At 44.3% G+C, this 19,537-nt stretch overlaps 4 protein-coding genes across 4 annotated transcripts; 2 read left to right on the top strand and 2 right to left on the bottom strand.

Moving 5' to 3' along the window:
* Positions 1 to 225: 225 nt before the first annotated feature.
* Positions 226 to 2,200, top strand: LOC100835417 (protein IRREGULAR XYLEM 15). The gene has a single exon (XM_003570906.4). It carries the CDS (start codon positions 868 to 870, stop codon positions 1,831 to 1,833), a length of 966 nt encoding a protein of 321 aa, XP_003570954.2. The 5' UTR covers positions 226 to 867; the 3' UTR covers positions 1,834 to 2,200.
* Positions 2,201 to 2,441: 241 nt separating this feature from the next.
* On the top strand, positions 2,442 to 7,044 carry LOC100825843 (single-stranded DNA-binding protein WHY2, mitochondrial). Its single transcript, XM_003574883.4, has 8 exons — positions 2,442 to 2,599; positions 3,583 to 3,668; positions 3,779 to 3,876; positions 3,963 to 4,055; positions 4,979 to 5,073; positions 5,164 to 5,237; positions 6,199 to 6,287; positions 6,664 to 7,044. Exons 1-8 carry the CDS (start codon positions 2,562 to 2,564, stop codon positions 6,784 to 6,786), a joined length of 696 nt encoding a protein of 231 aa, XP_003574931.1. The 5' UTR covers positions 2,442 to 2,561; the 3' UTR covers positions 6,787 to 7,044.
* An 83-nt stretch (positions 7,045 to 7,127) lies between these two features.
* Positions 7,128 to 10,989, bottom strand: LOC100835111 (probable arabinose 5-phosphate isomerase). Its single transcript, XM_010235532.3, has 3 exons — positions 10,099 to 10,989; positions 9,087 to 9,310; positions 7,128 to 7,563 (listed from the first exon to the last, which is right to left on the bottom strand). The coding sequence occupies exons 1-3, from the start codon at positions 10,759 to 10,761 to the stop codon at positions 7,407 to 7,409; spliced, it is 1,044 nt and encodes a 347-aa protein (XP_010233834.1). The 5' UTR covers positions 10,762 to 10,989; the 3' UTR covers positions 7,128 to 7,406.
* Positions 10,990 to 13,716: 2,727 nt separating this feature from the next.
* On the bottom strand, positions 13,717 to 19,087 carry LOC100831054 (T-complex protein 1 subunit eta). Its single transcript, XM_003574732.4, has 14 exons — positions 18,919 to 19,087; positions 18,547 to 18,804; positions 17,568 to 17,693; positions 17,277 to 17,480; positions 16,949 to 17,118; positions 16,726 to 16,861; positions 16,525 to 16,641; positions 16,269 to 16,388; positions 16,079 to 16,177; positions 15,916 to 16,005; positions 15,106 to 15,187; positions 14,930 to 15,018; positions 14,762 to 14,836; positions 13,717 to 14,204 (listed from the first exon to the last, which is right to left on the bottom strand). The coding sequence occupies exons 1-14, from the start codon at positions 18,931 to 18,933 to the stop codon at positions 14,112 to 14,114; spliced, it is 1,674 nt and encodes a 557-aa protein (XP_003574780.1). The 5' UTR covers positions 18,934 to 19,087; the 3' UTR covers positions 13,717 to 14,111.
* Between the last annotated feature and the right edge of the window lie 450 nt (positions 19,088 to 19,537).

Here is a 19,537-nt window from a genome sequence, read left to right as displayed (position 1 = left end):
TTACACATTAGTGCGTGTATCATGCCATTTTCTTCTTCTTTTTTTGCCAAGGCTTCACTCAAAGGCAACGGACGAATAGACCGACAGCCACCTCCCATCTGCAAATTATAGTTCCTGCATACTGCATCTGTGAGTCACTTGAATCCCAAGTGTTAGCTGATAGCATCTTCCTATCTCCCCTGTCAAATGAGGTTCAGTCTTCTTTTCTTCTACATTTCTCTCACCAAATATGACAGTGCCAATGTGCAACCTTTCTGTTTGATATTTGAGTCTGATGGCCAGAAAACTCCCTGCCTTCCAAGATCTGGAGCCATCTCCCGTAGCTTCTCTAGGGGCAATTCAATAGCGCAAAGATTTGCGCACACATCCTGTATAGCATGCGGCACTTTTGAGCTAAGTGAATAGTATCGAGTACTATGAACATAAGCATGGCTGAGTCTGTGTGCCAGAGTATATCAATATGTGATGTGTAGCAAGGAGTTCATCTTCAGGGTGTGTCCAAATCAAAGGAATGCCATCCAAAGCTACCAGGATTTGAGCCACTTTGAAGCAAACCTGAAGAGAAAGAGAGAGAGGTGCTAAATTGCTTTCTTGCCAAACATGCCAACTACTAAAACAACACTGTCTTATTCCACTTTGCTTAATTTAGCTTAGCTTCTTGGCCCGTTTCAGCTGACATCTCATCCCAATCCCCAACACCTACATCACACCCCTTGCTGCAGAACGCTGAAATGTCATTCTGGTCCGGTGAGCCATTCTCTCCTTCCACAACTCCACAAGAACACAGAGATAAATAATTACTAGCCAGGAAATCAAGCAACACAAGAACTCAAGCACACCGAATTGCCCAAGGAAGGGAAGGTGGAGATGAAGAAGGCAACGTCCGGGCCCAAGCTGCTCGCCGCCCACCCGGCGTCCATGTCCCGCCGCCGCCTCTGGCTGCCCGTCGTGTTCCTCGCGCTCTTCGCCTGCGTGTCCCTGCTCACGCTGCTCTCCACGGCGCGCGCCCCGCCACCACCACCAGGGACACCGCGGCCGCCGCTCATCCTCGGCGCCACCACCGCCGCCGGAGCCGGAGCCGAGGGCAGCGGGCTGCCGGCGCACGTGTTCGACGCGCTGGTGCAGTACGCGGCGACGGCGGGGAACAACTCATCGACATCGAGCATGCCAGAGCAGGACGTGCGCGCGATCGCGGCCGTGCTCCGCCGCCGCGCCCCCTGCAAGGCCCTCGTCTTCGGCCTCGGCGCCGAGACGCCGCTCTGGCGCGCGCTCAACCACGGGGCGGGGGGCCGCACGGTGTTCCTGGACGAGAACGCCTTCTACGTGGCCCACATGGAAGCCACGCACCCGGGTCTCGAAGCCTACGACGTGTCCTACTCCACGGCCGTCAGAGACTTCGAGAACCTTCTGGAACACGCGCGGGCGACGAGGGCCGCCGAGTGCCGGCCCGTCCAGAACCTGCTCTTCTCCGACTGCCGCCTCGCCATCGGCGATCTCCCCAACGCGCTCTACGAGGTCGCCTGGGACGTCATCCTCGTCGACGGCCCGCGCGGGTTCGCGCCGGGGTCGCCAGGAAGGATGGCGGCGATCTTCTCGGCGGCGGTCATGGCGAGGACCAAGGGGAAGGAGACGGACGTGCTGGTGCACGACTTGGGGAGGGAGGTGGAGAGCGTCTGCGCCGGGGAGTTCTTGTGTGAGGAGAACCGCGTCCAGGGGAGCACCAGCACGCCGTCGCTCGGGCACTACGTTATTCGTGGCGGCGCCGATGTTGACAGGAAGGCCTTCTGCCGGTCCATGGCGAAGAAGCTCGCGGCCGCCAAGAAGGCCAGCTAGTCGAGTTCAGCTGATTGTGTGCGCGGCTTTGATGATGACGCCCTTGTGCGATCTTGTGATGTGGGCCGTTCGATCGTCGGGTAATGGTGTCGATCGCGGACTGTGGGCGGACAGAATGGCACCCATCCGTTGTGGAACATTTTCCGATTGTTCTTGCAGCTGTGGCCCCTTGTCCTAATCTCAAAGGGGATCATTTTTTGGGGGAATTTTTTCTTTGAATAATGGAATCATTCTCAGTGCCTCGTCCTACAAACCCCCCGACCTCTCTATCTAAGAGAATCATATACTACTTGTAGGTGAGATTATCGACTGGAACTTCAGGAATCAGGACTTTTCGAGTGACTTTGTTAGCAACGTTCGTAGTTTGTAATTACATTTCGTCAAACCAACGTTGAGGGAATCTCTCACTTGTTTGAAAACGAATTTTGAACTCTCATGTGTGAAATTTATAGAGCCGAATTATGCGGAAAAAAAAAGTAACCAGGATTCTAAGCACTACGTAAAACCGTTCATTCGGTATCCTAATTAGTTTCGAAAATCTAACAAGAGGCGTGCATGTGCTCGAAAAAAACAAAAACAAATGAGGCGTGCAGGTTCCGGGCGTTGGGCCAGGCCGCGGCCCGTTTGGCTTTTCCTATAAACGCAGCCGGGTCTCCCCGAGACGGCCGGCGCATTTCTCCTTCACTCTCCACCGGCGCGACCAACGACAAGCAGCAGCACCACCAACAATGCTCCGGCTCTCCCGCTTCCTGCCCTCAACCTCCAGGTCAGCGGCCGCCAAACCCTAAACCCTACCCCCTCTCTCTCCGATCTCCGCTTCCGGCAGCCCCGGCCTCGCTCCCCAAGCGGGAGACCCCTAGCCGCCGCCGCCGCTGTACCGTTGTGGTTTTGGGGGTTTAGTCAATCGAGTCGGTGAGCGCGCTTGTATCCTCTGATCCCCTGGCAAGTAGGCTAAGCGATTTTGGGGTTTTTGTTGGGGATTATTATCTGCAGTCCCCGTACAAGTGGGAGGGTGGGTTTAGGGTTTAAGCGGGATGTGCAGTCTCAGAGCACGCAGTATATTTGTGCCTTAAGCCCTTAACTGACTGCCGTTAATTTGCTGGAGAATCGTCATCTTGGTTATATTGTAGGACATTTTATTGAAATATTTGACAAAATATCACGCTTCAGTTTGCACTTTGATACAAATGCCAAGCCACATGTCAGTGACACAGTGGCGTTGCATTTTGTCAAAGACAAAATAGAATGTGCCATATTGTCTTGTTCTGATGCTACTCTGTGCTATGAGTATGAACTCGTCGTTTGTTGAATGAAGAATGATCAGCTGGGCTAGTATATTGTTTGTATCGAAGTTAATGCTGCCAGGAGCTTATTATTGTTTCACATTGATGCTGCTTGACATACTCATGAAAAAAAACGACACTCCTGGAAATTAGAAAAACTGTTTGTTGCCTGTCATATTTGTTCTTGTTCAACTTTTCCTTAATGTATTTGGATCATGTCTTACATAGTACTCGTTCCGTTAGTTAGTAACTTTGTATGATGTGCAGTTTCACTTGTTCTGATACTCCAAAATTGAGTTTAATGTTTGTTTGTTTACAACATATTGTTCATAGCTACAAATCATGTTCATATCGAAATACTTTCAGATACTATCACAACACCTATATGTCCTTTGTTGTAGCATGGTTCTGCAGTTTCTCTACCAGTTGCAATGAACACATAGTATTTTTTTTCCCCCATTTTTAGGAAGGTCTCTGACCTAAAAGATGTTTTATGGAGTGGTTCAGTGACTTTCGAGCATGCTCTTTCGACATCGGCAGCAAATGTTGATGGTAAAGCCTCAGTTTATGTACTTGTTGTTACTCAGTCTTTGACGTGTTTTAAGCACTAATTGCATCAATATCTTCGTGTGCTAAACTTATTGGTTACTCTCCATGAGCAGAGAATGCATCTGCTAGGAAGTTTGCGAGCTACACTGTGTTCAAGGGAAAGGCTGCACTTTCTATAAGTCCTATTCTGCCTAATTTCACCAAAATCGAAGTATGTTTATCTTTTCTTGTTTTTGTTCTAGACTTCTATCTCACAGTGCTTTTACTTGCATTATATTTATTTGTCTGTTTTAACAGTCTGGAGGATCTCGAGTGAAAAAGAATGGGTCAGTAATGTTGACTTTTTTCCCAGCAGTTGGACAAAGGCAGTATGACTACTCAAAGAAGCAGGTATAAATGTTTTCCTGTGTATTTATTATTTCCCACTGGCGAAAACTGGTCACAACACAAGCAGGCCATTTCATATTCATGTCAGTTGTATCCATATTTTGGCGGTAAACTCAGACCAAATTCATGCTGTGATTGATGTTCCTGAATAACAAAGTATATATAGTTCCATTACCCATTGCAAGTTCACACTATAATTTTGGATATTAACTAAACCCAGCAACTACAATGTGCATTTTTAATAAGCACATAATAGATGCAAACGAATTCGCACGATGTTTGTTACCATTACCAAACGAAGTTCATAGTTACCTTTGGCATGAATAACTATGCACACCCACTTCACAAGAGTCAAGAGGGAAGGAGGGTGTTGTCCTGTGATCAGATGGGCCTTTTAAGGGCCACAATTATACCCATTATTTTGTAGAGTTGGTCATAGGCTCATAGCTGGCAGTGAAGAACAAAAGTATCAGATTTTCCCCTCACTTACTTTGCTTTATTTTTGACAGACAACATAGGAATACATACTCTAAGGGCATGTACAATGGTTGATAAAACTGTCTTATCTTAGGCATTCCACGTCAATTAGAAAAGACAACAAAACATGTTGTACAATGGGTTATCTCTTAGTGTTCTATCTTAGAATTAATGTTTAGATGAATAAAATTAACTAAATAAATGCTAAGAAAAGGTGAAATCTAGTACAATGGTAAATTTGCCTTATCTTTGCCTTATCATTCTTGTGAAGAGATCATCTCTTAATTAAGAGAAGGCTTGTGCCTTTTCTTTCTTCGTTTCTCTCTCTTCCACATCAGATTTTATCCTATGTGGCATCGCTAAGAGAAGGCTGACGTCACCCTATTGTACATGCCCTAAAATTCTGTATTTGCATTGGCCTTTATTCATCTGGAATATCTATTATACAGCTCTTTGCTCTGTCACCTACTGAAGTCGGAAGCTTGATAAGTCTTGGGTCTGCTGAATCTTGTGAATTTTTCCATGATCCTTCCATGAAATCAAGGTTTGTGATAGTATCATGTGAAGAAAAACACATGCATTGAGATACTTTGTGCTTTAATATAGCCCGCTAATCAAACCAATGTTTTACTAGTCATGAAGGCCAGGTGAAAAAATCATTATCAATCACTCCTCTTGGCAATGACAATGGATACTTTGTGAACATAAGTAAGTGACATCCCATATTGTATTTCTAAGTTCCAAATGTACCTTTTCATTTATTTAGCACCCTCTCTATTTTGCGATGTTGAATGCCATATTTCTCCATGGACTGAGCAAGCATTGTTAGCAGTGCATTGCTGTTCGCTAAAAAATGTATTATTGGCTGATCAACGTATGTACATATGTAACCATGTGGTTTTAGCATTTTCAGATTGGTGACGAATGATTGTTCTTTTTTTTACACAGGTCTTTTGTAAATTTTTTTAAGGAGATATCTGTCTATCCCTCGCAAAGTACTTTTACTAGGCACTTCTCCTCTGGAGTCATTACGCTAAGAATCTAGCAAAAACTTGTTCTTGCATGCGGCTTATTGACATTTGTAAATGATACGATGCTCAAGCTGCGTGGCCAATCTATCATAGCCTAAACCTACAGTACTCATTGAACCTAGGAGTTGATCAATTTTTCAGAACTTATATTGATGCACTGCCTGTGTGCTCTACTCCCTCTATTCCAAAATACACCTCATATAGATTTGTGCACTTGGACCAACGCAACTCTCGTTTCTAGTGCCTGACCACTCATATTGGGTTAATAATAAATGGATGTGAGTAGTTATTGGCTGGATGCGGGTACCAAGAGAAAAATGAGGTGTATTGTGGAACAAATGAGAAAAATCTATACACGTTGTATTGTGGAATGGAGGGAGTAGTATTCTCTCCTGCAATAGTTCGACTGCTGAGGATTTTTCTCTCTGAACTCTTAAAATGACTGTGTCATAAGTGGGGAGTACGTCTTGTGTATAGTTATCATCCATCACCATATTGGTTCGGCATTCTGTACATAATTCTTATATTTTCTTTTGATTTGTACTGTTTCTGTTATGCCGTCTTATTATCTCATTGCTTCCTTTTCTTGTGCTGTTACTGAATAGTTTTGTTAATGTACATCACAATCTTCTTTTCAGCTGTTCTGAACAATGTGCAGAAGACAAACGAACGTCTTTCTGTCCCTGTAACAAAAGCTGAATTTGCAGTTATGCGCACAGCATTGAGTGTAAGTTTCCATGTTGCCATTTCTCATATATTGGTGCTATCTGAATTTGAATCATCGTTATCTAGTCCATTTGCGCCCCAAATGAATCCTGCTGATAGAGAGTCAATGACGGATTATCTAGTCAAACTAACTGACATAACTGCCAATGAATTATGAAAAACCTTTATCATAGAGCATCCCACCGCGTTCCGTTTTATAGTATCAGGTATATCATACTGTAATTACTTGTGAGGGCTTCTGACTCCTGACAAGCAACTTTCGGCTGACAATATTTTTGTTGCTTTATCATATTGCTTCTCTACGCTTACATGCCACTTAGACCGTCATTTGTCATTTATGTTCATGTTTTGACAATTCAGTATATGTAATTGTGCAGTATGCTTTGCCGCACATCATGGGCTGGGACCAGGCCCTAACAAGTCACCCTCAAAGCCCCACGGCCCCAGCTAGCAAGCCCAGGGTGGAGCGCCCACACCCAGATTCTGAATGGGAAAGGTGAACCTTGATTGTGGCAGCAGATCGGCACAGGGAGGAGTCAAACCACTATCATATGGAAATTGGGATGCTTGAACTGTGTTTCCTTCCAGATCAAATTAGGGAACCTTTTGTATGAAAGTTTATGGTCCGAAGAGATTGGAGTTAGGATGGAGCACCACGAAACCTTGTGTCCGTTCAGTGCATGTCTACCCCCCAGTGCTAATCTCCATTCTAGTTTAGCTGTCTTCCTTTTGATGATTGCTCAATGTCTGTTTAATCCTACCCTGTGTGTGCTTCAAATGGATGGATACCGCTAGTCATGCAAATCTGCCAGAAACCAGTCATGAAAACATTACCTTGACATACACACAAAAATGTAAGATTTTATTCCACTTAAAGCTCACTTAAACAAGCAACGAGCAAGGTGCAGCTTATTCATTAACAGAACACTCTGCACTCGGTAGTGTCTCCACATACACTTTCAGTTGTCTAGACTACAGATGCTACTACAATGACAAAGTGCCATCATCAGATCCAACTCGCAAGAAGAATTTATCCTGTGTGATGTCTTACCAGTGAGCAGGTACAAAGAATAACAAAGAACCCATGCGATTTTATGACTCCAGACATATGAAGGTTTGATTATAATCCAGCAGAGACCAACCCATGCAATGTGATGATCCCAGACACGATATTTTTCTCGTCGACAACGGGCAAGAATTGCACAGGTGAAGGGGGCGACTCCATCTTCTCCATGGCTTCGACCGCCATTGCATCTGCAGTGATTGTCCTCGGGTTCCTGAAAGAGATTAGACAGCGATGTTAGAGAAGTGGGGTCTGATCATACGCAAGACTCCAGAACTGGAGGTCATGGTATATCAACTAGAAAGCAGAAGAAAATAATCATTTGAGCAAGATCCCAGGATCCATTTTGATAACAAGATGCTTCCTTCTTTAAGACAGTATTCCCTCCGTTCCTAAATTCTGTACTAAAACAACGACAAGAATTTAGGAACGGAGGGAGTAGCTTCTGACATATGCGCTTTGTACTTTGGATTTTGCAGGAAAGCTTAAGCAAGGGTAAACAACCAAGAGAAACAGACCACGTAAGACAAGTTAAATGAGATCTGAACGTGGCTAGCCTGTAGCATGTTGTTATGAACCACACATCTAAACGCATAACAATTAACAGCACTTGCACTGGACATCACTGCATCAGGTATGTGGTCAGCAGCTGGAGACGAGAACAGTTCTGGATTCAGGATTCTTGAAGGTGCATCACTACCTCCAAAGTGACAGCTCAAAACACATCACCTCAAGGTGGTCACTACAGGCAACTATCATACTTTGTCTCTCAGACACGAGGGAGCTGTGGTCCTTCAGCAGGACAAAACAAGAACATGTCAAGGAGTGACAAAACAAACGTGTCACTGATGAACAAAACCCTCTTCATCGGCATGCCTTCATTGGAGCCATTTCCTCATCTTGGCAGAGGTAATCGAAGGTGCACCTGAGAGCATGTGCTCTCCTATGCACCTTCCAGTTACCTCCCTACCAGATCTTATAGCGCCACATGACAATATCAAGAAGTTCATTATGGTGTTGTGAAGAACAGATCTAGTGTACCTTAACTGAGTAAAGAAGGAACATTACAAGGAAGGAACACCAAAGATCTAACTAGATAATATTTATGTAAAAAATACAGCAGTATGACCAATGAACAGAACAGAGCAACCAAAAGTATGCACAAAGAAAACTGAACTTGTAACGAAACGCTCGGTAGTCAGTTCTCATTGTTAATTGTTTATCAGAAAATTCATCATTCAGCATTAAGATTAGTACTGCCCCTACTAAAACTACAAGTAAATATTGTCAAGAGAGCATACTTTGGACATATTTTAAGAAATGACACATTTGTAGCTTTAGATTTAGAATGCAGGACAAATTAAGCATATTTTTTCTGTATTTTCACTAAAAACCACATGTCAAAGGGTGAGGAAAAGAAACAAAAGGAGTTTCTTATCATGACTTGTTCTATTTAACACTTGGTGCTACTACATCTTATTTCAGAAGATGCCACATGCAAGCAATGGGTCATGTCATTTTCAAAGCGAAACTCCTCAGATGTCATTGCCCAGTTTGCCATTTTCCAGAGTATTATTCCAGAAAGTCTTTCAAAATTGTGTTCTATTTAAAAAGATACTCCCTCCGTTTCTAAATACTTGTCGTGGTTTTAGTGCAAAATTGCACGACAAGTATTTAGGAACGGAGGGAGTATATATTATATAATAAGACATGAAGACTGAGGAAGGACAGACAAACCTGTTGCACATCTCTCCAACTGTGAGATTGAAAATAGCTGGCCCGCTTGCCTTGAGTGTACGCCGGAGGTCACCATCAGTGAAAGTTCCAATCAAATGGTACTCATCATCAACCACAAGAAGACAGCCACAACCTTTACTAGTGAGCTCAGTAAGTTGATCCATTATCATATCACTCTCCTTGCACAATGGAAGCTCATTTTGTTTCTTCATAACATCCTTAACCTGCAGGGTAGTTTTGAAAACTATTAACTAAAGAAATCCAAAGGCACAAGACAAGAAGCAACTGTTTTGACAATAAGGATAGCATAACTTCTCATGATTACAAATGCAAATGCAGTGTTTCACAGGCTGTAAGCCAGAAAGGTGAACACACAAGTTACTCTGTTTTGCTGAGCTTAACGAGGCACTATTTTGTTTTTTCAACTTTCACATGAAGATGTATCAGCTAAGTATGTTTAATTGTTGATAACTTCATATGACACCATTCAACCAGTCAGAGTAAATGATGTATGCTTGCTTTACATTGTGTAACCATATTATTAAAGAAAATGTTGAGTTAAAACATAAATTCATCTATTTAGCAAGATTCTGTTATTACACAGAAATGTAGAGAGTATCTTAATTGTCGGATGAACACAGGGCGAAAACGACCTATCAACAACAGACCCAATCGTTGTAATTCCACAACGTCTCATGAAATAGACAGTGACAAATAACCGCAAATGGAAACAAAATGTTGGTTGGATAGTGACAAAAATTGCCAAATCATAACGAGCATGTTTTGCATCATGTGCACAACATTTCACCAAGGAAATTACAGAAAGAAGACTACTGACAGTCTGACACACAATGGATATTGGATAAAGCAAAATATAGTTACAGTACGATCTGAGATCTGATGTTCACGTTTCCCATAAAGCGGCAGCGCATTTCTTATTTTGAGAATTTACCGATCAATTCGATACCGTTTGCAATGCTAAGGGTTAGCTTGTTTAGGAAGGAAGGTATACCTTGAAGATGAGGGTCTTGCCGATCTTGCCGGCGGGGTGGTTTGACGCGTACTGGTCCCTGGTGAGGCGGCGCGCCTCCATGATGGCGGCGACGACGGTGTCTCCGAAGACCATCTGTATGGCGGTGGAGGTGACGGGGGCGAGGCCGAAGGGGCAGACCTCCCCCTGCAGCGGGAGGTGCACGTTGAGGTCGCAGGCGGCGGCGAGCGGGCAGTCGGCGCCGGATGCGGCGGAGGTGAGGGAGATGAGGTGCGCGCCCTTGGCGCGCGCGCAGGGCGCGAGCGCGAGCAGCTCGTCGGAGGCTCCCGACTTGGAGAGCAGCACGAGGACGTCCCCGGGGAAGACGGAGCCGATGTCGCCGTGGAGCGCGTCGACGGGGGCCAGGAACCCGGCGCGGCCGAACCCTAGGGACGCGAGCGTCTGCGCCAGCTTCCGCGCCACGATGCCGGACTTGCCCACGCCCGTGAAGAAGACGGCACCCGGCGCGTCCAGCAGCGCCTGCGCGAACGCCGCCGCCTGCGACATGTCGAGGTTCTCGAAGAAGTGACCCAGGTGCCGCCGCTGCGCGTCGAACAGCGGCGCCAGGTCCGACGCCGCCACCTTCGCCCGCGGCCCCTGCGGCGGGGCGCATTCCGGCGAGGACAGCACGGGGAGCGATCCCATGGCCGCGCGCGGAGGCTGCTCGCGGAAATGCCGCGTTCGCGGGAGGAGGTGAGACGTGGGGATTAACCGGGGAAGTGGGAACTGGGGATCGAAGCGAAGCGCAGGGAAGAAACGATCCTGACCCTTTTACGTCCCTCGACACGGAGCGCTATTTATTCATCGGTGTATGTATGTGATCTGGAGCTAAAATAATCGGGGGGATTTTGATCTGTGGTCGGGTCAGTTTGCATCTCTGGTTTTGATCCCGAATGGCGGACCTGATCCCGTGGGCCGTGGGGAATGGGCCCGATTGTTTTTTTAGATCAGAGATGGGCCCGAGTTGATGGAGGATGGCAGGTGGGGCCAACATGTGGTATTTGTAACTAGGGGAGTAAATCGACCGACACGCCAAGACAAGCTGGGATCTTGACCCCATGCTTGTTGGAAACTGTTGAGATGAAATTACTTTTGTATTCCAATGTGAAAAACGGACGTACTAAAGAAATGGGCTAGTGGTGAGCCAGCAAATTGGAATGGGCGAAAACTCCGGTTTCAGCAAGCGCACATTATCACACGCACAGAATTGCGGGGCGGAGGAATACAAAAATGCCAGACTATGTTTGGGATTAGCGGAGCATCGCGGTAAACTGAAACTTATTAGCAGTGGAATCAAATTTAGCACCACTCAAAACTAATCCACGGATTTTTTGCTCGGAAGGAACATATGCAACAATATATATGGAGTAGATAGCTCACGCTTATTTTTTTAAAAAGACTGCTCACGCTACATCTTAGACATGTCTGAGCTGCATTCGAAAACTCACTAGACTGCAGTCGCACCTTCTGAACTGCAACAACAAACATGAACACATAGGTGCCATATTTTTACGTGGAAAACGCCTAAATCAGGAAAAAGTCACGGGCTCAAGCCAGCCAAATCTTCTTCCATATTATCAGATGTGGGATAAACAAGTTTTTCTCTGGACAACACTAGAAGCTCTGAAACAACAAGATGTAGGGATGGAACAATCTCACCACAAGATGGTGGAATCATAGCTTGAAGAAGACAAAAGGAGGATCTAAGCTTACTTCCTTCGTGAGGGACTCCATTGCTTGATGCAAACTTCGTCCTTCTTTTTTTGTGAACTTCTTCCTTCAATCTTCCCCTTTTGTACTTTCTTGATTTTTCTTCTCCTCTGTTCTCTCTCGGTGGCTAACATGAGATTTTCGTCCACTCCAGTGGTGTCTGCTGGATGGAGGGTAAGACATCACCATTCACTAATGCACAAAGTACGAAACACCATTAGGTCAAAATTCAAATCAGTAGTGGGTTCTTGCACGTGTCTGGACTGCCTAAAAGGCCACAAATTGTCATTTCCTCACAGCCCATACGAGGAGGATTTCCCAACAGACTGTCAACCTTTGTTACTTTGTTGTAAGCTCCTCCACTGTTTTGAAACTTCAATTTGCTATAAGAAAAGTTGAAAGTCCGTCTCAAATTTTGAAAGTTTTCAAGAAACTAGAATAGATACTGGTTATGCGAATTTTAAGCTTTCCTCTTGTTAGAAGAGTAAAAAGGAGAAAAGAGGAAGATCAAAACAAGCATAGTAAAATACACGGACTGGGCTCAACTCGCTCGGCAGGGAGAAAAACCAAATGTAGGAGCTGGCATGGGCCGACCTTGCTCTGGGGGCAGCCGCCCCCACTAAATTTTTGATCTCCTTCTAATATGCCCTTAAAAATTAGAGATTGCCCCTACTTAACCGAAACATTTGCCCTGTTCCTCTAATTTATGTGTGTATTTTTAAACTCTTGCAATCTTTGCCCCCTCTTAGTTAATATCCTGGGTCCGCCCATGAGCGCTGGCTTAGTGGGAAAACCACTTGGCCGAGAATTTTACCGTGGCGTGGCGTGTGAGAGGAGCTCCACCGAGTAAAATCACCCTACTATGAATCACCGAATGTGTCACTACAATCACGCTGAAAGGTATTGGACACCTAGCAATAGCAACATCATCAAGCGGAAGGTAAAGAAAGCTACACATTTTGGCAGGCCATCTTTCTCAAAAATTTACTCACGCATCGTACCCAGCTGCAACAAGGTGACGGAGGTTTCACCATTTCCCAACGCTGTGCTTATTACTACGGAGTATTAGATAGATCTTGTCTGCCGACGTGACAGTCTGACCGAGAACCATCCCTTGGCATTGCCATGCCCAGCCAGCATCATACGCAGTGCCGGACTGCCGGCCAAAAACGAGTCCCGCTGCTGCACTGGTTGGGCATCCCACGTTCCTCATGTTCCGGGGGAAGGGCGTCAATCAATCAGAACTTGGATCCGATCAGTCCACGTAGTAGCACTAATACTTGTATACAATCGCCTAGTTTCAGAAATTCCGCGATCTCCATGCATACGAGCTGCCACCTTTGGCCCTGAGCCCCTAGCACGTCACTGCTTGGATTTCAGACCACGTGCACGTCATGATTCCGAGTTGGTTAACAATCTCCATCCCTGTTTTGCCAACTCCGCAGAGTCGAAGCAATTGGCGAAACTGTCATGTTTTCGTAAGAATTTATCCACGGTGTATGTGAACTGTGAAGCCTAGCATACTGACTTGCTTACGGTTTTTTGGGCGTCGATGCTTAAATGAAAGTCGGACTAAAAAAAAAATCTCTCCTGCGTTGATCTAAAAAAATCTCCTGCCGAGCGAGAAGAGGCACCGGCTCATGGCTTTTTATCTAGACTCTGCAGTCCTCTAGCGTTAGGAAAACAGCATTTGGGTTTAGGCATTAGGCAGAAGCACGGAAATCCCGCTTGGAGTTCTGCCGGTTATAGACATGGTTTTTTTGTTGTTGCACACTGAGTGTATGTGTTGTTTTCAGCTAGATTTGCCTGCCAATAGTTTTAATCACACTCCCAACAATCGACATCAATGTTTTGGACACCTTAGCAGTAGCAACATCAGCGGGTTAAAGGTAAAGAAAGATACACGTATATTTTGTCAGGCCATCACCCTCACAAATTTAATCATGAATCATACCAAGCAACAACCAGGTATGGTATTCACCACCACCATCGCAGTGCCAGCACATCACATCGACCACGAGAACCTCGTGGTGGAAAAGGAGCAAGCATTAATCGTGCTATGGAACCACAACAGGTAACAGCTACGTAGATAAACAAGCCTACCATGTCCTCCAAGTTCATAAACAAAAGGCTAGCACATTCTCAACACTAGAAGCTCCGACATTTGACATACAAATTCCGCAAAACCTGGATGCGGGCTACCGGGCCATCAACCCAAACAGAGGGAACTCAAAATCTGATCCCGCCAGGGCAGCATAAGGTTACAGGGCGGACTTAGCTAGAATTTACCGCCTGCGCATTCCCCTCCCGCCACGTCCTCGTGTTGCCCCTCCACCGCGGCCGCCCATTGCAGCAGCATCACCTTGTGCACTCTCCGACTGAAGTATGATACAAAACAAAGACCAAGTTAGGTGAGATATCTACTCTGTTGTAAAATGCAAAAAGAAACTAGTTGACAGGAGAACCAAAATAAAGACACAATTTCTGTAAGCAAATAAACTTCTGCGTGGAAAACTATTGCTTATAAGTTCTCTGTAGGAGTAGCAAATATTTAGCAAGAAAGAACTGGGCACAAGCTTACATTAAAAGTTCCAAACCACAGGCACAAGGCCATAATTTAGGAGAAGGCTACCACAACCATTACTTACAACCATATAAGGCCAATTATATGATCATATTGAACTTCAAAAGAGTGATTGATTTGATATTACCATTAAAGCAATATATAGAAATCAAGATCTATGTTGCTTAACGAAAGGCCTTTTTCTGATTGTATTTTTCTTTAAATTGGCACAAGGGAATCCACAAAGTTGTATACAAGATGCACACATTGGCAGCATACATACACAACATTATGAAAGTGATTTGGGAAAAGATGAAAAGCGGATGATCTGGTTTCTACTAGTCTACAATAGGCATTTGTGGCTCTTCCTACCTTTGGGTTTTTCACTGTCTCATCAACACTCAGAATAAGGCAGGCAGCTTCAGTTGCGGCATTGATAGCATTGATCTGAAAAGAAAAAGAATGCAGATATAAATGACATGTCGAAATGAGTATAAAAGATGCATAAATACTAAAGAAAAAACCCGAAAGGATGAATACCTTCACAACTGCAGGTTCCCACACAAAGTTAGCGAAGGCATCGGCAATTCCACCAGTGTTGACGTCAACACCATAATTAGCGCCATCACCTGGTACAACATGACCATGCAGTTTGCTGGTTAACAATGATTCAAAGAGCTGTACAAATAACTCATCATAAGGCTAAGAAAACCAACCAGATGCATGTTTCTGCCTGAGCTTATTGAGCACATCAGTCGCGTCAAATCCAGCATTATCGCAAAGTTGTCTCGGAATAACCTGCACAAAGTTCAAAGTTATTTAAATGAGCAGAAACTATTTAGAGTTCAAAGTTCAAAGTTGTAGCTATTGAACATGCTGACACCTGACAACACAAGGCAATAATAAGAATCATATATCAGAAATATATCAATCACTTAGTTTTGATCAGGGCCAGATTTCTCATTTAATTACAGCGAAAATTATAACCAAAATTAGCACATATTCATTTGTCAGTTATATTTTTCATACATGGAGGGGTGCCTCGAATGGCTAATTTATGGTGTCTTTGCTTTGCAAAACTAGATGGCAAAAGTACAATCAGATCCTAACGGTGCATCACCATTTGTTAGGCTTGACCAATGGAATAGGTCGGCACATCACCACTTCATCTATCATAGGAAGTATACCTTTCATAGGATGAGGTGGTACATCATATTAAAAAGCACATAATTAAATATATTCAAGCATCTCCAGCAACTAGTGTGTTTTAATCTTTTCTTCATGGTCAACGTACTGCAAGCAAAATCTACATGTTAAATAAACCATACCACCTAATCATTCAAGATCTAGCAACAGACTTTCTAACAACGCTGTGCACTCCATAGCATTTTTCCAAAGTAAAAAGAGATATTGAGAAACAAAACAAAGAATCAACTCAAACTGAATAATTATTTCTTACTACAAACAAATAGCACATAAGTAAATCAGGTAGTAATAAGGCAGAAGAGTGAGCCTTTAAGATGTACCTCGAGGGCTTTAGCAAATGAATTTACAAAAAATTGAGACTTTCCAGCTATCGTTCGTGCATGTTGTCGAAGATACTTGCTTATCTCCATCTACATTAAATATACAAAATCAGCATAAAGTTGTATGACAGGTTGGATGATTTACTTAACGTAGTTAACATACATCAATGGCACCACCACCAGGCACAACTGTCGAGTTCTTGACAGCTCTCCTCACAATCATGATGGCATCATGGAGACTTCTTTCAGCTTCCTCTATGAACTAGCACAGCATTGAAAATAGCTTAATTCTCGTTATCTTCAGTTTGATGAACTTGATTAGAAAGAGATAATACGGTATATCAATAGAATACCTGGTCTGCACCACCACGAAGAACAATAGTAGCTGTCTGACCAGAAGGGCAGCCACTAAATATGTTGAACCTTTCATTGCCAACTTGTTTTTCCTCAAAAACCTCACAGGTACCAAGAACCTTTCGACAAAAAGAGTCATGACAAACCAAATCAGCTTCCATTTAGTACCAAGCAACAGTTGTATCAAACATTTTCATTGATACTAACAGCAGATAATTCAATGGAACAAAATAATTCACAAATAGACATATTCACCTCGTCGATGACATTGTTCACGGAGGTTTGAACAGTTCCGCCTGTTGCTGAGCTTACGCGTTGTAAATCCTCTTCTGTGACACGACCAGCACAGAAAATGTCCCGATCTGCAAAATACTGTAAAAAGAAATTTGGTTGAGCTAGGCTAGGACAAATTGGCAGAAAAACGTAAAAAAAGGACAGCAAGAAAGGTGAAGGTACCTGTGTTGCAAGGTCACCAATAGCTAGCCGGGACAGGACTATTTTTGCCCCACTTTTAACACACTTGTCCAGCTTGTCATAAATAATGTTCCATTCAGCATCAACAATTGATTGGTATTGCAGAGGGTCAGATAGTCTGTAGATAAGGGGAAAACATGCAGCAACATAAGAAAGGTGGAAAACAAACACAGTAGAAGTGCTTGAAATGACTCAGCTATGGCACCTGATTTCCGCATTTTCTTTCTCAGACTTCAGTTCTAGTTCAATGTTCAACAAAAGAATCTTTGGATTCAAAAATTTCTTTGGTTGTTGCTCAAAACCAGCATATGAAAATGTCTTCTTGAAAGCAACACCGCTAACAAGGAAGGAATCTCTCATGGTACCTCCAGGAACCTAATTGAATCAATGTGTCAGAATAGCAAGCTTTGTTATCTAGTAAAAAAATATCAAATTGATACTGCATAGTTGTTTCTAGCATGTCAAGGACTTAAGCTGGATAAGTAGAAAAAGAAGTAAATACCCTTGCAGAAGTGACCATTGCGAGAAATTACCTTCTTAATTCCAATAAGGTTAAGCCTGTCGTCATGGCCAATGGCAAGGACAGCATCCACAACCATAGAAGCAAAGAAGTCTTTCTCCCCACCTATCAGTTTTGACGAGAGTGTTGTAGCAGCACACTTAGCTAACAATGATTTCTTCTCTTCTAGGCTTTTTCCTTCTATGCTGACTGCCAGTTCTTTAACCCTCTGAATTGCCTGATGCAAATTTCGGGTTAACTTCCATATACAAGGAACCAAAAGCTTAGTCATTCAAAATTAAGAGAACTAATGGTGTTCACGAACCATATTGCCAGCAGTCCTATAACTACGGATTAGACTATGCGGGTGCACTCCATCCTCCACATAAGGTTTTGCTTCCTTCATGAATTCCGCAGCCAGAAGCACCACAGTAGTTGTCCCATCACCAACCTGAAGTAAACAAGAGAATTAAGATCTGGTTTATCCTCACGTCCCAGTTTCATTGGTGGCACAAGCAACACGGAGATTAATGTTGCTTAAATGCCAAAACTAATAGGTCACTAAAATAGTGTTATAGCAGTATAAGACCAACTAAAAAAACTGTGGCCCTTCATAACACTTTTGCTTCTTACTTTACTGAGTAATTAAACACCGATTCAATAAAATGCAAGCAATCAAAAAAGGCATAACCTGAAAATAGGAAAATGATTCTTTTTGGTATGAATGCCAGAAATCAATTGCTTGCAAGTTACAGGATATTTACCAAGCTTAGGTGGGAACAGAAATCAAATTTATAGATTACAGGGAAGTAAATCAAAAATAGAACAATACATACAGAAACTACAAATACAGTACATCTGCCTGTGCAAAAGCCTGGATAAAATAATGGGCAAAAGAGTTCAAACAGCAGAGATCAGTATATCAACCAATGGCAGTTTCAGATGCACCATAATCCACAGTTCAAGACAGTATTTCACTTCTTTCAGGTCAATATCAGGGCCCATCCATGGGCTAATTGTGAGCTCATGAGCAGGTCAGATGAGATTACTAGCAACGTTTTAAGGCAAACACTACATAGATCCATTTGCAAACAAACAACACAGGCCTTCACACAACACCTTTTACAGATCAAACTGAAAACCAGTTGCATCCACATACTGACATACTGGACTCCGATTTGTCGGATCCTCCGACAGTATCAACCCCCAATGCGCCAGAAATGCATCAGCGAGAGAACCTCGAGGGGCGTTTACGCTGTAAATTGGCGATGAGTAGCGGTAAGCAGGCAGATGGGATGAATCACCTCGGAGTCCTGCGACTTGGCGATGTCGACGAGGATCTTGGCGGCGGGGTGCACGATGTCGAGGATGCGCATGATGGTGGCGCCGTCGTTGGAGATGGTGGTGCCCTTGTCGTCGTGGATGAGCTTGTCCATCCCGCGGGGGCCCAGCGTGGTCCGCACCGTGTCCGCCACCGCCGTGCACGCGCTGATGTTGCTCACCACCTGCGCGCGGCCCTGCGACGTGTCCGTCCCCTCCTTGAGCAGGATGATCTGCGGTTGCTGCGGAAAACGAAAACCCCACGAAGCGCGTCAGAATCGTCGATCGATCCCAAGCTCGCGAGTGCGGCGGCGGCCGCGGCGGAGATGGGCCAGGGGTTTCGTGGCGGCGCTTACCATCATCGCCGACATGGCTGGAGGCTGCGCGGAGGCGGCGTAGCTAGGGTTTGGAGTGAAGGGCGGAGATCTGAGCGGCGCGAGAGGGGAGAGGGGCAGAGGAGGGAAAAGGGTTTTGCGGTTTAGGTCGCGGAGATGGAGATCCGGCTCAAGCCCACACAAGTACTGGAGTCTTCTTGTGCTCCTGGGCTATAAATGGCCGCTGTTGGGGTGATTTGTTTCTATCGGAGCCCTTGATTTTCACCGTTAGGCGGCATGGATGAGGCCACGCTCGCACAAATTTCGCGGTTTAAGATTTTGCGGTGCCATTATTTGTTCGTCGCCGAATTGTTTATTTTGTACTCCGTATTATTACAACGATAATACTAACAGGCTTAGAATAAGATCTGTGATTATTTTGCATTTTGGCATCTTTTTATTGTGGTAGCTTATTTCTTCTAACGAAAAATATGTGCTCTGCTTCTGCATTGAGACGACGGAAACACTAACAAGTAAAGTAAAAAAACGAATATTCTAAAAAACAATACTCCGTCCTATTCATATTACTTGTCAAAATATTATATATATTTAGACGCTTTTCAAGCAAAGATACATCTATATTTGGGCAAATTTGAGACAG

The sequence above is a fragment of the Brachypodium distachyon genome, chromosome 3, assembly GCF_000005505.3.
Source record: "Brachypodium distachyon strain Bd21 chromosome 3, Brachypodium_distachyon_v3.0, whole genome shotgun sequence".
NCBI classification, from domain to species: domain Eukaryota; kingdom Viridiplantae; phylum Streptophyta; class Magnoliopsida; order Poales; family Poaceae; genus Brachypodium; species Brachypodium distachyon.
This window is presented reverse-complemented; position numbering and strand designations above follow the sequence as displayed.

Bases quoted from the DNA above. Each gene is read 5' to 3' on its own strand.
- LOC100825843 (XM_003574883.4), top strand. From the start codon at position 2,562: ATGCTCCGGCTCTCCCGCTTCCTGCCCTCAACCTCCAG. The intron at 4,056-4,978 runs GTATAAATGTTT...TCTATTATACAG, and splicing joins ATGACTACTCAAAGAAGCAG to CTCTTTGCTCTGTCACCTAC. The intron at 5,074-5,163 runs GTTTGTGATAGT...ATGTTTTACTAG, and splicing joins GATCCTTCCATGAAATCAAG to TCATGAAGGCCAGGTGAAAA.
- LOC100835417 (XM_003570906.4), top strand. From the start codon at position 868: ATGAAGAAGGCAACGTCCGGGCCCAAGCTGCTCGCCGCCCACCCGGCG.
- LOC100831054 (XM_003574732.4), bottom strand. The intron at 17,119-17,276 runs GTAATTTCTCGC...TGATTCAATTAG, and splicing joins ACCTTATTGGAATTAAGAAG to GTTCCTGGAGGTACCATGAG. The intron at 15,188-15,915 runs GTACATCTTAAA...AACTTTGTGCAG, and splicing joins CATTTGCTAAAGCCCTCGAG to GTTATTCCGAGACAACTTTG.
- LOC100835111 (XM_010235532.3), bottom strand. From the start codon at position 10,761: ATGGGATCGCTCCCCGTGCTGTCCTCGCCGGAATGCGCCCCGCCGCAG. The intron at 9,311-10,098 runs GTATACCTTCCT...ACTACCCTGCAG, and splicing joins GCAAGACCCTCATCTTCAAG to GTTAAGGATGTTATGAAGAA. The intron at 7,564-9,086 runs GTTTGTCTGTCC...AATCTCTTTCAG, and splicing joins GTTGGAGAGATGTGCAACAG to GAACCCGAGGACAATCACTG.